Raw genomic sequence first — 17,800 nt, 5'->3', positions numbered from 1 at the left:
TGCCTCCTGTGTGTAGATATTAAACACATCCTCTTGGGGACTGCACTGTGACTTGCATACTTGGAGGCAAAGGCTCTGAATAAAGAACCTACCCAGAATAGAGTGAAATTAGCTGCAGTTGCTTGTGGGTTTTCAAAGCAACAGCAGCAGACAGAATCTGACCTAAGTAATTAAGTTAGGAAGCATGGAAAGGAAAAGCAGCATGTGGAAGATATAATTAATAGGAACATATAACAGTCAGCTCTCACATAATAAATTGGCAGCTATGCATGAGGTAACTGCCTTTTATTTGCAAAATGCTGTTGAATTTTTTAAAAGTAATTGCACATTTTCTTCCATTTCCACATAGTCACAGAGAACATAGTACAGTACAAATACCAACAGGAATGCAATAAAATCATCACTGTTATTTGTTGTTTTTCCTGCTTAGGGCTATGCTCTTATTTGAGCCAATGTCCAAAAGAAAGGAAGAATACATTTCAGCTCAGAAAAAAGACAAGTGGTAAAACGTCTTAGTTAGGTTTAAGATGGAATAATTTAGAAGGATAAGGCAGGAATAACCAGAATAAAAAATAGTAAATGGTCAGATACCTATTGGCAGAACAGATTTAGTGATGTGTTCTCCTGACTTGAATAAATAATGGTTAAGATAAATGTTCTGAAATTCTTGCATTTTGGAGGCTTGAGTTTTCCCCATCTGAAGGTTTACTGCAGCTTTTCCGGCAGATCAAGCATGACATCTTTGAGTACACCACAGATGCTGGCAGATCTTCAAGCAAGTCCATTCTACCCCTTGCTTAGTGCAGAGCTCTGGAAGGCTGTGGGGTGGCACCAGGGCTCCCCACAGCCAGCTGCTGCTTCAGCTGCCTCCAACAGTCTGCTGCAAAACACAAAGCTGCAGTCCTGCTCCAAACATTTGCAACAGGAAACTGAGGAGGGCTTGCAACTGGGGCTTGCTGGTCTGACTAAAACATGCAAATTACTAGACTTCTTAATTGCCATTTCCAGGCTTCTCAGTGAAGCAGGGGGAGCTGCATGTCACTCCTGCTGCTACCTGGTAGATGTGATTTCTCTCTGAACCCAATGTTTATACTATTGCTAATATTTATACAGCTGGAATTTATACTACTCCTTTGTTAGTCAGGATTTTCCTTTGGTTTTAAGCAATCTGATTGCCATCACTGCAATAGTGGGGAGGAAAGGGGAAGTCCAAATCTACTGTATTGTAAATGTGAAGAGGATCTGGCCTATTTTGTCTGTGAGTGAATGAGGATGGGATCTCGACCACCTAACACTGGAGTGAGTTCTTATCACCATAAATGTGATAAGAAGCTTTACTGCTGTTTAAAATTGAATTGCCTGAAGACCAGGAAACAGAGTTTGCTGTGAAATATTCCTGCTATAACCAGTCTGTACTGCTGACCCCAGGGGATCTTGCATTTACTGCAGGCTGAGTCTAATAGGCAGCTTGTTGCTGAACGAATATCAAGTTTTAAAAAAGTACATCCTTGTAATTTTTATGTTGATGAATTCAGAATGATGTTCTAGAAAGCTCAGTACACTCCAAATTAATTAACAGTGATCCTTTTAACTTGATTTATATGAGCAAGTGGTAAACTCAAAATGAGTACGAGTAGTTCTGGCTTGCATCCACAAGGAAGATCGTGTTGTGGTTCTACCAAGCGATTCTAAATTCATCCCAGTGTGAAAGGTTTTAGACAGCACAGCTCATCATCAGAACTATCACTTTTTTACCTCTAGATTTGAATTAAAATCCTAAATGAAGTTGCATTCCATTCTCCATATGTCTACCTCACAACACCATGGCAAGTAGTGACTGGCTTTTTAAAACTGTTGCTGGAAAAAAGGCTGAAAATATGGAGAGAAGGAGTTGTTGCACATTATTACTACTGTATAAATGGTAGACAGGGCTATGAAGCATATGATACTTCCTTATGGCTGTGCATTTTCTTCTTTCATAATGGAAGGTCTTATCCTGCATAGAACAGTAAGAACTCACAAGTACAAACACATATTCACATCTTTGGTGTCTGGACTTTTTAAACAGGTTCATCTTTCAAAGAATGAATGTGTCATTGCTGATCAGGCTGTGGATAAATGAGTATATGACTACTTTATGTGATGGTAGAAACACTTTCATTCATTCCTGAAACCAGACTCTGGTTTTCAGATAGCTGAGACTTTAGAAAATAAAGTTTAATTTTGTGTTTTTAATATGGGAAATTACTTTAATTATGTCACTCTATATGCTTTTCCACTCTTTCAAAATGGATGCAGCAATCTGTAAAAGCACCTGCCATTTTCTGTGAGAATGTAATTTTTAGGCAGACTTTCAAAAATCACTTATCTTACTTTCAGCTTCTCTGAGCTAAGTCCAGCAAAGTCAATGATCTTACACTGATCTCAAGTGTGCTCGTGGGAGAACTTGGGGCCTATATTATTTACTCCAAATGTGAAAGTAGTAAAGTATTAATTATTAACCATTTCTTAAAAATGGACCTTGACACTCACCCGACCATACAATCTCTCAGGTTATTTCATGGGACCTTGTGGCACTTCATGAAATATGAAGTGCATGCCTGAATCCTTCAGCTTCGATTGCCTTGAGCAGCAATGCATCTTTCTAGAGAGATTCTATGTCTAGGTCAGGCCACTTTTAAAAATCATACAAAATGGAGAAATTTAAAAACTGCCTCAACTCTAAGAACAAAACTGTAAAATCAAGAGGAAAAATGTATTTACAAATATTTTGGTGAGGTTTTGTCCATGTGTGTTCTGTGTGTGTATGTTCTAACTGGTAGAAATAGAAAGGCAAGCAACTATAGAAAGTGCCTGTAGCAAACACAGTTGTCTTCTAGTGATCTGGAGGACTGCTTTTCCCTTTTTGTTAAGATTTAGGTTATTCAGACCAGGCAGGTCAAAAGAGTCTTTTGTATGCAGTTTCATGGTGTTACATAATTCTTAACTGAATCCCACCAAAGATGAGGTAACATCTGAAGAAGGTTTCCTTAAATTTCTGGAATGAACAATGTCACAGTAACAGCACTGACATGCCTTCACAATCGATTCTGCTGAAGTTCCTCCTGTACATGGTGAACATATTGTTCATCACACTGCAGTTATAGCCCTGCCATTTTAGTAGAGGTCAATGCTTTTGTGCGTCCTATAAAGGACTGGCTTGTCTTTCTACTTGAATACATGCAAGTACATAGGTCAGCACAGTGCCACCAACAGTAATAACCAATCTTGTTAGTGCTCCCAACCTTTCTTGATACTACAAACTATGGCTACAAAATCCCTGTAAATAATATAATATGGAACTAGTCAAAACCCATCATATAAATGTATTTTTTAAAAGTCCCATTTCTATGAATTTGCTTGAGAAAGTTCCCCTATAATTTAGAAGAAGCTAATGTCTTGATGGAAAACATGACTTAGGCACTCAAGATGTATTTGATCACAATAATAGGCAAAGCCCTTCTGAAGAAGCTGTGGAGAATGCAACTGTTTCCAAGTCAGTAACTGCTCAGTGATCTTCTGGTGGAGCTTGGGATTCCTGTTTTCGAGGAAAAGCAACAAACTCTTTCATTTCATTCTCTTGGTGACCAGTAGCATGAGCACGGGCTTCATAAGGCTCACATGGGCAGCAACAGACTTCTCCTTTCCTGCTTTTCTGCAGAACGGTAGCACGGAAGTCTAATGTTATCACTGCCAGCCGATACAACTGTAGAGTCACAACTAAGATATTCTTAGCTGTGAAAAATACCAGCATCTGATTGAATATTCTGAAGTGACCCATCAGAATTGAACGCACAATGAAGAAGGGACCGTCCTGTATGAAAAGGCTGACCCCAATGTTCCAGAGTTCTGCACTGTACCTGCACAGCAGCAGGCTGGGGATCCGCCTGGCTGATGCACTTGGTTTGCAGCCAATATGCTGTACTGGAAATAAAAAGTTATGTTAAAACAACTTCGAAGTGGAGCCAGGGTTGGCCCAAAGGGCACTCACAATACAAGGTACTCTGGATTTTAAATTCATTCACCTGCAAACTGTGCAGTATATAGCATATCCAGTTTCTGGAATGTGTTTCAACAAAACACACTGAACTCACCTGAGGCACTTATGGACTAAGTGGACAAACAGGACTAAAAACCACTTCCCCTTTTGTATCTCTCAAAGATATTTATACACTTCTACAATAAGAAGCAGAAATATATCACCTAATGATTCTTCAGAACTTTCCCAGACTTTTTATTTTGGTAAATCAACGTACCAGACCAGTACACATCCTTAAGAAAAGAAACTGTGCTAAAAAGGAACAGCTGGTGCTGTAGCACTTCACTTTGTTCCGGGCTGTCTAAGACATTGCTTTTAAAATATTCACCAGGTAGCCATTGCCTTTATCATGTGTCATAGTAAGAATAAGGCCTGTCAATGCCAGGCAATATTGAGCCTGATGTGGTTTCTGTCTGCCATGTAAGACTTGAGGCACTGTTACTTGTTCTTGGCCTTGCATCAATTTCACACAACTGCTGGAATGTGCATGCATGGGCTCCCCTTGGCTGTAAAGGTGGTGGTGGGCTCAAATGCTCTCTTATGATGTAGTGTCCAGAGAAGGAGCATCAGAAGGGTGGCTGTCTCTCACAGAAATAAACGAAGCTTAATTAACCTGTTTCTTGGGCAGGGAGATTTCATTGGTTTAAAAAACATCACTACTTGTGATGCAGTAACAACTGCAAAACATTGCAACTTGCCAAAAGAATTCTATTGTTTGAGTCAGTGCTGGGGCGGGGGAGAAAGAGATTAGACTCAAATGGAAAGTGAGTTGTAAAATGTAGAAATTTGCTGAATCCATTAGGCAAAGCTTCAGCAGCAGCTAATTTTTAATATGCTTCTGTGCCACTGCTGTTTAATAGTCCTAACTGCATTGCTGTGTAGTCTAATCATAAGTGCATCAAAATTTCTTTTACATCATGTTTGATGTGAATAAACATTCTGAGGCTTGAACAAAAAGTACTATTAGTGCAACTGTATAGAACTACCTAAAATAAACTGTACCCATAGTAATTTCAGGAAAATGTGTTCAGTAATTTAATTTTTAACTGGTAAATGTAATTAAGTAAGTGGAAAAGCAACAGCTAGAGGAAAAAAATGAACAGATTGTTTATGTGCTATTTGAATTTATTTGTGTGGTGTTGATGTATATAGGAGGTTTTTTATTTGGTTTGTTGAGGTTTTTTTAAACCTGAGGGCTGTGCATCTTTAATAGAATATATTTTAGCAGTAGGAGGAATTTTAGCTATGATAAAGCTGAAATGTGTTTGCATCTGATTTTTTAGGAGGTGAGCTGCTGAGCTGAAATATTTTCATAACTTCCCTGTTGGAAACAAAGTCTAGCACTGTCCATGAAGAAAAGGCTAATTAACAAAATTATATTCCAGGAATTTTTTAATTTATTATTTCAGTCTGTGTGTCAGCCTAGAAATCTATTTTCTATAAGATGCTACTGAGGATAATGCATTTTTAGACTGCTACAGTTGTTGCAAACTTGTTGTGTTTGGAGGCTAAAATGGTTGGAACAGACGATGCTCCAGACAGCTTTCATTGTTCCTTTTTGGACAGGGAGAAGCCCTTTCTGCCCAGGGACAAACACGACCCTGAGCTGGCTGAATAGCTGACCCTTTTAGATTAAGATAATGGTGTACAGTCCCAACATCATATGGTTCTTTAGGTCTCCTGTGAATAGGTAATTTCTCCTGTGCTTTTGGCTGTGCTGTTCTGTGGTTCACAGTTACCTGCTTCTCTGTAGGGTCTAGTAACCTACCCAAATTTGAGTCATAATACAATAGACCAGATCTAACTAGAGAGCTCACATAGTGAAGGCAGTAACAGGCAACTAGAGCAATACAATAGTGCAATACTTTTTAACTTTTCCTGAAAGTAGAGAGCTCTATCAGAGAGATCAGAGGTTAGCCAGAAACAAGTGTTTCCTCAAAAGAAACCACAATGAGCTTTCTTCAAAAGCTGTTGTCATATGAATTCCTCTCCATCAGAAGTCCTTGGTACAGATTGTAGTGTGCGCATAACCATAAGATGTACCAGCAAAAACTTAAGAGCATTTTTTCTCTTTTATTGTCTATGTGCAAGTACTAACCTGCAAGATCAAGTGGAAACTGTAACATACTCCAGGTCCATACAGCAAGAATTGCATTTATGAGAGCGTAATTCTTCCTATGGGAGGAAAAAAGTGATAACAATGAAGATGCAGTTTCCTTATGTGATAATAAAAATGCTTCCTGTAGTGTTTGGAATGTCATTTGAAGGATAGTTGAGTGAAGCAATGATTGATTGATTGATTGATTGATTGATTTATAGTGCTTTTACAATGCAACACTGAGGAAAACAGAAGCACCTTTTGGATGGAATTTTTGCTGTTAAGGCTTACATGTTCCAGCTGTGTAATTACATTAAATATCTGAAGCTAATGCTATAATAATAACCATATGAGAATAGACTCTGTGGCTCAGAGGGGATATCTTTAACCTTGTAGTGATTACACATTCCTTGCAAGCCTGAAGCTTCTCTGCCAAGTGGAAAGCACTCTTCTCCTGCTCTAAAGGCATTGCTATAATATTTACTAAAAATAAAATAATACTTGTTAGAGAGGATAAACCTCTTCTGTGACTCTTTCTTTATGACAAATGTTCACAGCTCATCTCTCAACAGTGTGAAGGGTAGGTGAGCTTACTTTTTCTGGGAATCACAGTGTTGAAAATTCATACCAAACTGTGCCATTCCCTTTCTTCTTATCTTTGAACACTTTGTCACTCTACCATGAAATACACATGAGATAACCAAAAAGCAACTTGGATAATGAATCACTTAGGCCAATTTTAGTTGCTTCCTTGCCTGTCTAAGGCAATTCATCAACCTGAAGTAGGCTTACTGTGTATCCAGTGTTTCAGCTCCTGTACTGGTAAGAATTGATGCTGCCTGCCAGTTAGGCTGCTCATTTGGCTCTCCGAACCCTTTCATTGTGATTATGTGACATGCTTCTCTGCTGTCAACATATAAATAATCCCTAACAAAGCTCACAGGACTTAGGTCTTTCACAGAGGGAAAGGCAAGAGCAGGCACACAGAGCCCTGGAATGTACCCTTCTGTATTCTATGGTAAATACAGTTTTACCAGTCTGAACACTGTACACCATACAAATGTCTTGCACTGTGAACGTTATTTGCATCAGCAAAAAATCCTTACCGAACATCCTCAATGTCCAAGGTTTCACTAGCAAATTCAAGTATATCTGCTGCTGTTCCCACAAACATGAGAAGCAGCTGTGACAATTGGTCCCGGGTGATTTCAACCCCAATGGGAAGAAGCCATCTCCCAACTACTAGTAGCAGTAGAAAAGTCTGGTGCAGGGCCAGTGTCCATACAGTCTCACAGATTGTGGAGAGCTGATTGACAAAGACTTTAGCCTGTTTAAAAGACAACAATAATATACTGTAATTTCAGGAGACTCATGCTATAGGTACCTTCACAGATTGTATTTGTCTTTGAGCCTGCTTTTGTTCTTTTTTACATTGTATGAGAACAAATAATTTCCATCTGGTTTGAAAAAGGCACTTTAATACAAACTTTGGATAATGAATATCAAATCTTTCTCTGTATACTACTCCTGTTCTCATTTTTCAATTGAGCATAATCCTTTATAGAATCATTACCCAAGCACTTTCTAAATTTAGTTACTGAGATTTGCAAGAGAATGGTAGGAGCATCTCTTCTTTACACAGAGACTGGTCTTAGCAACAATAGTTAGTATGCAGCATGCTGTATTTTGACAATGTTGTTTTCTTAACTACAAATATATATAATATATATGTCTTGGGTTGTTTGCCTTTTTTGGGTTTTGGGTTTGGTTTGGTTTAGATTTTTTGTTTTTATTGTTTTACTCACTCTGCAAGGTCCTTATCTCTAATTGTCATAAGAGCTCTACCAGAAACAGAAGAAGGTACCTTACCGTCTGAATGATGTGGTGATCTGTTCCCTCATTTCCATGATTGCTGTCTCTGGATTGATTGAAGTCTTGATTGCTGACATTCACCTGAACTGCCCCAGGCTCATTGCCACAGTACTGTTGTGAACAAAAACATGACATATGTGTAAACATCCCACCCAGGGAGCAGATGTGCTCAGCGGCTGAGTGTCCTGTTTTGCTGAACTGCAGAGGGCTCATTTGTGAAAAGTTATCTGATGCATATAAAAATCCTCATTCTTAGTGTATTTCCCCTCTTCTTCAGAAGGGAGGAATTCCTCTCATGAGGACAAGACTGATGTGTTGGTAGGTTCCTGAGAAAGTACAGGGTTGTGCAGCAGAAGAGGATGCAAATTCAAAGGCCGGTGGAGTGGGTGATATCTCTGTGCTCTTAAGTCTGCATCCTGTGAATGTGATCTGCTTGCAGCTCTCCTGAACTGGCTGCTGGGTTCCCTACATGGTTTCTCTTTGGTTAAAACAGTCAAATGAGGTAAAAACTGGTCATGGTCAGGCCCTATATTCAAACTTGTTCTCCAAATATCTGCTTCCAAGAAAAAGCTCCCTGAAAATGTGACTTTCATTTTTCTGTATGACTTCCCTCAAGGCTTGGGTTGTATTCTTCACCTCTCCTGCCCCTGCTGTGCCTTATTTTGTAAGGAAATCCATAGGGTGAGAGGTAAAATAAAGGAGTATTTAAGAGAAATATACCTGTATTGTTGCCTATCCCTTTGAAACAGAATAAAGGGTACTTTTACTTTCTGCAAGAACACAGTGATCTGGGAAATTGAGTGTTGGCTAAAACGTACTGTTTTAGTAAAACATTCTCCAACTACAGTAAACCAGTGGTGGGGCTATGTTCTATCTGCAGCACTGTCCTGCCATTCTACCTTCACGCCCAAGGCTGACCCAGGAGCAACATGGGGGCATAGCTCCAAAATCTGTCTTCATAACAATTCATAACAGCTCTCTCCATTGTAATAAAAAGAGGATAATTAGAAAATCAAACCATGCTGTTACTAAAACTTTTATCCTGTCCTATTTTTGCCAGAGAAGTGCAGATGATTTGCATTTCTCCCTTGGGCCCCCCACCATTTTATTGCACAGAGATTGATTTTCTGCAACAATTGGAATGTGTTCAAGAGCACACTGTGTAGCTGTGTTCAGCATAAAACCTGCTTTATATAAGAGAAACATTTTCCAGAAAAATTCAGATTCTGCTTTGATACTTTGCTTGGTCTCTGATAATATTGTTCAGTATCTGGGTAAATGCTGCCTCATGTCTGACCTTATGGCAGATAAATTTCCTGTGACTTGAAAAATCTGGAAAAAATATCAGTGCTTGTTGCTTTTAGAGTAGGCGGTAAAGAGTCTTAAGTTGAATGCTTGTCTTATTTGAGCAGTGGGTGTGAGAGTCTTCAAAGATTGACACACAGATGTGGCAAAGATGATATTTCCATTTACTCTGAAGTTCTGGGCATGGAAATAGTGAGATGGAGGGGCTGGTACTCTCTGCCTGACTATAGTCTTGTAGGGCTAAACTCCCTGGGTTTGCCCTTCAACTAAAGGAGAGAGAGGGAACGGCTTGTTTTGGGAAATGAAATTTAATTGGTGCTCTGGAGAGGTTTCTATATCTTCTGCCTACAGAAAAACCCTAAAGACTATGGAGACCTATCCCCAATGTCAAAGTCAGGCTGAGCTACTTCCACTGGCTGGGTGACACAGCTGAGGAGACCACAACCTAAAAATATTGCATAACTGCCTTAACAACCCTGGACTACTAAGAAGTGAACATCAACAAGTAGTCTGGGTAGGGCAAAAGGATGACTAACCTGTGCAGGAGGAGGAAGGCTGACTCTGACAGCCTTTGGTTTGTTAAGTCTGCATTTAAGCTCACCCCTCTAGCCCCTTGTCTGGTTTGACATGATAGGAAGAAAGCAGCCATGAACATGTACAAAATTTCACATCCAAATCTGAGGAGCCACAGGACTCAGCAACTTTACTGCTCGAAGGAGGTGGAAGAAACCATGCCTCCATGCTTGGAGGTAGAAGAAACCATGGCTTGCAGGGGAGCTATTTTTCTCTTGTTCTAGTGGCACAAAGGTGCAGGAAATACCTCTGAGAAAATTAATTCACATTATTGGTGTCTTTGGTAGGTGTCTTTCCTTATATGTCTTTTTTGTGAGTACTTTCAGCTGAGAAGTGTGTTACTATTTCAGAGCAAGGCTCCATGACCTTGGATTGAATGGCAAGCTCATGCCAGTCCATAGGTCTTCTCAATTGCTTCCAGGCAGGAAATGGAAATCTACATCTGCAAAGCCAGTTGTATAAGTAGGCTCCTGGTTTTTTTGTTTAAGTAGGCTTCTCTTTTTTTTTTTTCATTTAATTATGTTCGTTTCTTGCTTGGGTTTGTTATTCTCTGAATATTTATTAAGTGGTGATTGTGAAGTGATACACTTGGAAATTTGGAGAAGAGCCTTTATTTACATCATGTATATGCATGTAAATAGGACAGTTGGTGCCAGGCATATTTACTTATTGAGTGATGGATGTGCAATGAATAAATGGGAATGTGACAAGAAGAAAGCAAATACTGCTTTATTGTTTCATGGGCATTTGATAAACATGGTTTGCCTTTTTACTACTAGACCCCAGTTAGTCCTAGGTATTGACTGTGTACCAAGCTAAATAAAAATAATTTTGTTTTCAGGTTTTTTCTGTGCGAAGATAAAACCAGAAGAAGCTGTACACATTTTGTATCAATTCTGACTTGGTTTACTTTCTTTTGTTTCTTCTGAGATGAAGCTTACATATCCCTGATTCATTAGCCATCTAATCAAAATGGAAATGCTGTTGCATGACATGGTGATATCCCAGTGCATGGCCTGCAGAGAAGCTCACTGCCAGGGCATGGGAGACACCTGAAACACCAAGCTAATTCAGCCAATTTCTATTTGCACCTTATTCACAATCTATTATTTTCAAATAAAACTGAGGTTAGCTAAATCTTTTCATAATCTTTTTCATATAGCATTGGGGTCTAAAATTCACACTTGGATATTAGGGTGGAGTACCCTCATGGAAGCTGTCAGGCTGAGGACATTTTTGAAGAGTCTAGCCCTTCCCTGGACCAGGCCCTCTGCCAAGCAGCAGGTACCTGGCTTGCTGTCTGTGCTTTGCTGGAAAAGAGTGTGGCTGTCACTATGGAAATACATGCGATGTCAGAAATTCAGAGCACTCCCTACTGCTTCATTTTGCTCATACAGGAAAGCTGAAATGTAAAACATTAAGAAAAGATTACCTAAGTTGTTTTCCAAATTCAGTAATATAATGGGTATGCAAGGAAGGAATGGTGAAAGATGTAAGATCACTTTGAAGAGTTCATTATGGTATAATTTTAGCTGGTAAGAGAATCCCACCTTAGAATGAGGCTGAGGGAATGGACAGTAATATTCACTAGGTCTCCAAAATGTTCAGGTTAAGGTGGTTAAAAAGAATTAAAAGGTTTACCAAGTGTCTGTCTTATTCCTGACAGGAAGCCTGCATTGACTACAGCCCTGGTAGTTGGGTAAGCCCTGCAAAAGGTAGTCAGTTGCTGCTTTCTGTGGCAGGGGCACACCAGGCATTTGAAAAGGTAGCAGAGCCCTGAGATCCTGTATATAATTACAAAAGAATGTCTGGGTTTTTTTAATGGATTAAATGGTTTCAATTTGCTTGAAAGCAGACAGCCATTTTTCTCTCTGTACAGTTCAACTGACTTTATCGTCTCTTCCAAGTGTATATTTCATCCCGAAATATGTTACCACAAAGCAATAGTTTCTATGCAGTCAATATTTCACCCTTGATATATGAATAGTAGTATATGTCCCATTGTGCAGTACACAGAGAGGTAGAATTTCCTGTGTCTTCAGGAAGAGAGACTGCCTATTAGCACCTGCTTTAAATAACAACACTGACACAAGCAGCTGATGCTTCCTGGTAAAGATTCAACAGGAGATCAAAGTTCTACTGCCTTAAAGACCACATACTGTTTTCATAGTGTATATATTAGAAGTGTGGATCTAGTAACTGCATAATTACCCATTCTTTTTGCATTTAAATAATGAAATCCCTGGAATACTTAATTATCGAGAGTAGTACTAGTCTGGATGCTGTGTTTGAGATAAATTGTTAGGAAAGCTGCTTGCCTTCTGGAGGTACTGTTTTTGAAACCGTTAGATTGTGTGTTTCCAGAACTCTATATCTTATCTCTCCAGGTAAACCTAAACTGTTAACTTGATATACTCCCTTTTTAATTCACAATAGCAGTGTATCAATAAGAAGAAAGTGTTCCATGTTCTAACATCATTTTGGGAAATAAACTGCTGCCTTTAACTACAGAATTAGCCTGTTTCTTGGACCAGATTTAACTATGACAAATGTTCTCAATATCCACATTACCTGTCTATGCCTGTTTAAAGAGATTTGGGAAAATAAGAGGACAATAAATTCCTGCTGCTGTATTTAGAAAAAGCCTCAGGCATTTTCAGTGTAAACACAATTTTGAATATTTGATTATGTTTCTGTGGGCTCTAACAATGTTTCAATGAGGCACTAGGTCTTTTTAGTCTAATTTATGTATTTTCTTCTGTTACTTTTTGTTCTTGTTCCAATCAGAACCTTTACTGCTGTGGATGTAAGGCACTGCATATATGCAAGTGCTGGGACAGATGAAATTTCCTTTTCCCTGCATGGAAGTGCTATAGGGACTTGAAACTAGCCTGCACGAGGTTGACTCAGTGAGACCTGATGAGCAAAGTGGCTTTGTTCTGGCCCAAACTGACCCCAGAACATTTGCCCTTAAAAATTTTACCACATGCTTTAGTCCTGAATTGGAATCCCACCCACCCCCCCTCCCTTCCCCCCCCCCCCAGATTACTATGTAGCACAAAGAAAGGAAGGATATAAACCTTGTCAGACATATTTCCAACTGTGGTAACAATCTGTGTGTTCTCCTACTTGCAGCAAATATGAGGTAACCTGAGTTTAAGACCCCTTTCATTGATACTTGTCTCAATTTTGACTTGCTTGAAGTTGTGGTATTTGCTTTTAAACACTGTGAAACTGACTTTATTTAACTCACTTTATTTTATAAAGGCCTCTAAAGCAATAAAGTTCTTTTACCCTACTGAGCAAGATTCATGCCGGTAACCTGGGAGTGAAAGGCTGTATTTTTCAAACTTTTAGTCCTCAGTTCCTCAGATAAATACAAATAAATAGTCTTATTTTTAGCTAGGAAAGAGGCTCATCTGATAATTAGGAAGTGCACAATAGTCATAATACAGTTGTAGCTAGATTGGGACACCCACAAATATGAAAGAGAGAACTGGAACAATACTTAGCAGACCTCAGTCTGCATGCCTGAAGCCAAGCCATCAAATAATGCATGAATTTCATACTAGTCCATCTTGTCTTATCATAAATACCTGAGTCCCATGATGAATTTCTAGTAGCCATAGTGATGGTACTATGCAAATCAGATATAAAAATATTGCTGGTGAAAACCTGTGGAGGAAAAGAAAAGATATCTTAGTATTATGACACATCATACTTTCCAACATAGATAACGTTCAGATACATGGTCTCTTGTGCCTCTGCCATATGGGATGTTAAGAAATAGGGTAACTGCAAATAAGAATTACTATTCTTGCTGAATTGCTTGTGTTGTGTATTATAAATAATAGGTTTATCTGTACATTGATCTAAGGTCATATATGGAAATTTATTTAAAATCTCTTTTTTAAGAACTGACCAAAGGCACTTCGCAGTTTGTATTTCTATCACAGCATTTTCTATTTTTAAAAAGCCTGTAACTAACATGTTCTTTCTGATTTCATGAAGAGTGAATTCGTACATTGAGTCACTTCACTGACTGATGCTGAGATAAAGGCAGTTGCTTACAATCGTGTGCATTGACACAGGAAAGGTAAAAATAGCATCAGTTTGCCTAAAACAAGCATTTCTTCAGTAGGAGATCTTTTAGTTGCAGGTTGTGCATTTAAAATGGTTTATGAAAATGGGTCTCAGCCTTGTTTCCCAACTTGTGCTGGCAGTGGTAGAATTTTCTCGTTCTCTCCCTGCCCATCTTCTATATAACTGTGATGGGTTGACGCTGGCCAAACACCAATGCACCCACAAAAATAATTTATTTAAATAAAAACAGCACAATAACTGATGTTGATGAAGCTTTATTATCTTCAGCTTCTTTAGCTGGGTTTATTCAGAAGTAATGGAGGGGTTTCATGACTCCTTCTGCAAGTAGCGATTATTATGAGAGTTGCTGATGTTTCCTTATTAAACACACGACATTTGATTGGGGTGGGTATTTTGGCAATTCTGTCCTTTTGGAGTAGGAATGAAGTGCAATGCCACAAATGTTCCACCTAGCTCTGCATGCTACACGATGGAGTGAGCATTGCTGCAATGCCCTGGGACAGGGCAGTGGGGTCCAACTTGGGACATTTGCTTGGTTCCTTCTATCCTGCCACTGGCATATTCTGTAGTAATTTAAACTGCTTATAAGTATGCAATTGCAGCAACATTTTGGTCAAATGTTGCATTTACTGTTTGTTCTTATGTTGAATGTACCTTTATTTTGGTAATCATGACTTTTCCAGTGAAGATTAAGTATTAAGGAGAACAAAATATCCTGCTGCTTAGGGATATAACTGAACTTGCTCTGAACTGTTTCTGAAATATTTGCTGAACTGCTCTGAAATGTTTCAAACAATCCCTTCTAAGATAGTTTGGGTTTGGGTTTTAATTGTGTTTATTTTTCAGGGTTGGGGGCGTGTATTGTTTGTTTTGGCAGTGGGGTTTTGTTGTTGTTCTTAGCTTTTTTTCTTTTTTTTCCTTTAAAAAAAAAAAAAGTTACCGATTCTGTGGGTTTTTAGTCTGGTTATTTTGGGAGAAAACACACCTCTCATTTGAATGGAAGAACTAACATTTTACAGTGTTTCCTGTAGGACTTGAGCACATGAAAAATCCATCCAGCTGGCAGGTTAGCAATGCAGAGCTAATGATACCACATCAGGCCAAGAGACTTCAGGGGCTTTAACCCTGCCTTTCCTTTAGAAGGAGCAGTCTGGAGGAAATATTACATGGCCAGGCTCATGAGAAGACTTTTTTTCCACAGTGCCATTAAATGTTTTATGCTGCTGTAATAAGTAACAGTCCTCTTGTCAATAATGAACAGAGAATATGAGGGTGTTGGAGGCAGGAGTCCTGCTGCATAGTTGTCCCCTTGTTTGGACTGGTGATTGTGGAGGTGTTTCTACAAATGCTGATGATAATGCCAGTTCTGAATGTGACTTTTCCATTGGAGCAAAAAATTATCCTGATACAAATAGATGCTGGCCATTTGTTTACAGTTCTCACCTATACATATACTTCTATTTTGCTGCTTAAAATGCCAGATCACATCCGTTTTCAAAATTTTCTTCTAGATAAATTTAGCCCTGTCTTCTATGTATTCATCTAATGTGGATCTGCTTTTGGTTTCTATTTTTGTTTGGATTTTTCAAAAGCTCCTATTACATGTGTTCCTTCATGAAGATTCTACTGCTGCCTCCTCTCCCAAAAGAATTGTGCCTGTTCAATCTGCTTGTCTCATAACTGCATTTGGGGCTCTGTTGTTCCAGTGTCCCAGACTTTATCACTGCTTTTATTACATTCAAATTTAGAGCATGGAACTCTTGTGTGAATTGTCACACACACTTCTTCTGTTATAATGACTTTCACAGGTTGCAATGATCAGGATTTTAAGAACATGGAAATACTCCAGGGCTGTTTAGTCCTGGTTTTGTTTCAAGGCCTGCCTGCAGTTTAAGTTTTTAACAATAAAAGGTCCTAGTGAATCTCGGCAGTTAGTTCCATGATCACCTCCTTTTCAAAGAGCATTTTGTTTTGGCCTGAACGCTGATGAGCTGTAGATGACAGCAATAATTCTTTAGATACTTGTAAAACCCCATGTGCTTGGGCAAGCTCTGCTCTAACTTTTTTATTCATTCCTCAGGCAGCTTTTCATGCGTGAAAGTTCCTCTCTGCAATAGCCTCTCAAATCCAAATATTTAAGCCACTATTGCTGTATCAAGAGTGGCTGCTACTCATCTTTTATTTTTTTACCAAGTTTAGGTTCGTGCTGTAGCGTGGTGTTAGCACAGTTGCTTGGAGAAGAGAAGGGGCATACAGTCCTAGAGGAGGTGCAATGCAGGGCACGCAGGGCGGGGTGTAAAAGACACAGGGCATTTGCAGGGTCCCTCCGCACCCCTGTGCTCCTGCAGCTCGCAGCCCCAACCCGCTGTGGCTCAGGAGGTGTCCCGGTACCCTCAGCCCGCTGCAGCCGCACAGCATCCACCCCTTGGCTGCAGCAGGAGACGCGTACAGCCACACAGAGTGGCTCCTGCTGGACCATTGCCCCTCCTGAAAGCCCTCTATCTGGCAGTGGAACAGCCAAACTCTACCAGCTTTCTATCCCTGCTTCCCAGGAGCAGCCGTGGAGCAAACGCGACCCCTGAATGCCTGGCAGCGCCGGCGCCAGGGAAGTCCCTGCTCTCGGGGGGCAGATTCGGATCTGCAGCAACATACATGCAAAGAAACAAGAGGTGCTCCGGCGGAACATGCTCACCATTTGTAGCCTCTGCCTTGCTTAAACTTGAGGGTAAGCCCTGTCTCCAGGCACAGGAGAAGATTAAGCAGTGCCAGCAGCCAGTACTTGGGTTCCTTCTTCACGGCAGTCACTCTCCAAACCCCGATGAGTGAGTGCAACACGAACAGCAGCCGAGTGACCAGGGCATTGAGTAGCACCATCAGCTCCATGCCGCAGCACCCCCTCCCTTCGCCCCGCACCGCGGGGGCCCGGCGCTTCTCGGAGCCCTGGCAAGTTACCTTGGGAGTCACCGGGAAGCCTGCGCCTCGCCAGCACACAGATCTCTTCTCTTCTCTTCCATCTCCACAAAGGGGCCCATTATAACAAAAAAGAAACAGCCCCTCCCCCAGACTTCCTGAAAACTTTTTGAAGGAAAAAAAAAAAAAAAAAAAAAAAAAAAAAAAAAAAAAAAGACACTCGTCCATGCTGCAATGGTTTGCAGGCTCGGAACAGCCCTGGCCGGTCCCAGGCAGGGGTGGGGGAGCGTTGTTTCTGTCCCCTCTATCATCTGCTCAAGGACCAAGCACGGCGGGATTTTCCCTCTCGCCCAATTACCTTCGCTCTGCAGCCCCTCTTACTGCTCTTGCCTCATTCATTTCCAGCAAAGTCACAATGTAAGGCACGTTATTAATTTGAATATTTTTTTCTGAAAGCTCCACCACATTTCTGAGAGCAAACCAAACCCCTCTTTCTGCATCCCCTGAAAGAGAATTCATATTTGGGAGCTTTCAAAATCGTTTGTTTAACATTGCAATATAGAAAGCAGAATCTATATGCTTAGTTCAATGATGGAATCTCTTGTGCAGCAGAAGTCAGAAACTGAAATCTGGTCAAACCACTCTATTGTATGATCTATACCCTGCTGCAAGACTAAGAAACAGGCCAGGTGCAGAATTACAAAAATGAAAAAAGGGATGAAATCTGAACTAACACTAATTTTAGTGAATTGGTCAACAAAGGCATATACAAAAAATGCACTAAAGTTTGACTGTTACGTCAGTTACTTCTAGACGGATTTTTTATATCCTGTGGGAAAAGTGTATGAAGTACAGAATTT

At 40.0% G+C, this 17,800-nt stretch overlaps 2 protein-coding genes across 2 annotated transcripts in view; one reads left to right on the top strand and one right to left on the bottom strand.

Annotated features, from left to right (window-relative positions):
- CABCOCO1 (ciliary associated calcium binding coiled-coil 1) overlaps positions 1–17,800 on the top strand; it is a 152,684-nt gene that overhangs the window by 8,124 nt on the left and 126,760 nt on the right. The gene's annotated exons all lie outside the window — the stretch shown is intronic.
- Positions 194–17,020, bottom strand: TMEM26 (transmembrane protein 26). The gene is made up of 6 exons (XM_005520427.3): positions 16,723–17,020; positions 13,523–13,601; positions 8,046–8,159; positions 7,283–7,503; positions 6,177–6,253; positions 194–3,963 (listed from the first exon to the last, which is right to left on the bottom strand). The coding sequence occupies exons 1-6, from the start codon at positions 16,911–16,913 to the stop codon at positions 3,548–3,550; spliced, it is 1,098 nt and encodes a 365-aa protein (XP_005520484.1). The 5' UTR covers positions 16,914–17,020; the 3' UTR covers positions 194–3,547.

Source organism: Pseudopodoces humilis, chromosome 9 (genome assembly GCF_049639895.1).
Source record: "Pseudopodoces humilis isolate 2021_Gansu_Grassland_sample_001 chromosome 9, ASM4963989v1, whole genome shotgun sequence".
NCBI lineage: Eukaryota > Metazoa > Chordata > Aves > Passeriformes > Paridae > Pseudopodoces > Pseudopodoces humilis.
This window is presented reverse-complemented; position numbering and strand designations above follow the sequence as displayed.

Excerpts from the sequence above, each read along its gene's own strand:
- TMEM26 (XM_005520427.3), bottom strand. The coding sequence starts at position 16,913 with ATGGAGCTGATGGTGCTACTCAATGCCCTGGTCACTCGGCTGCTGTTC. Across the intron at positions 8,160-13,522 it reads AAATTCATCATGGGACTCAG|TACTGTGGCAATGAGCCTGG; the intron begins GTATTTATGATA and ends TGTTCACAACAG. Across the intron at positions 6,254-7,282 it reads TTGGACATTGAGGATGTTCG|GAAGAATTACGCTCTCATAA; the intron begins GTAAGGATTTTT and ends TTCCTCCCATAG.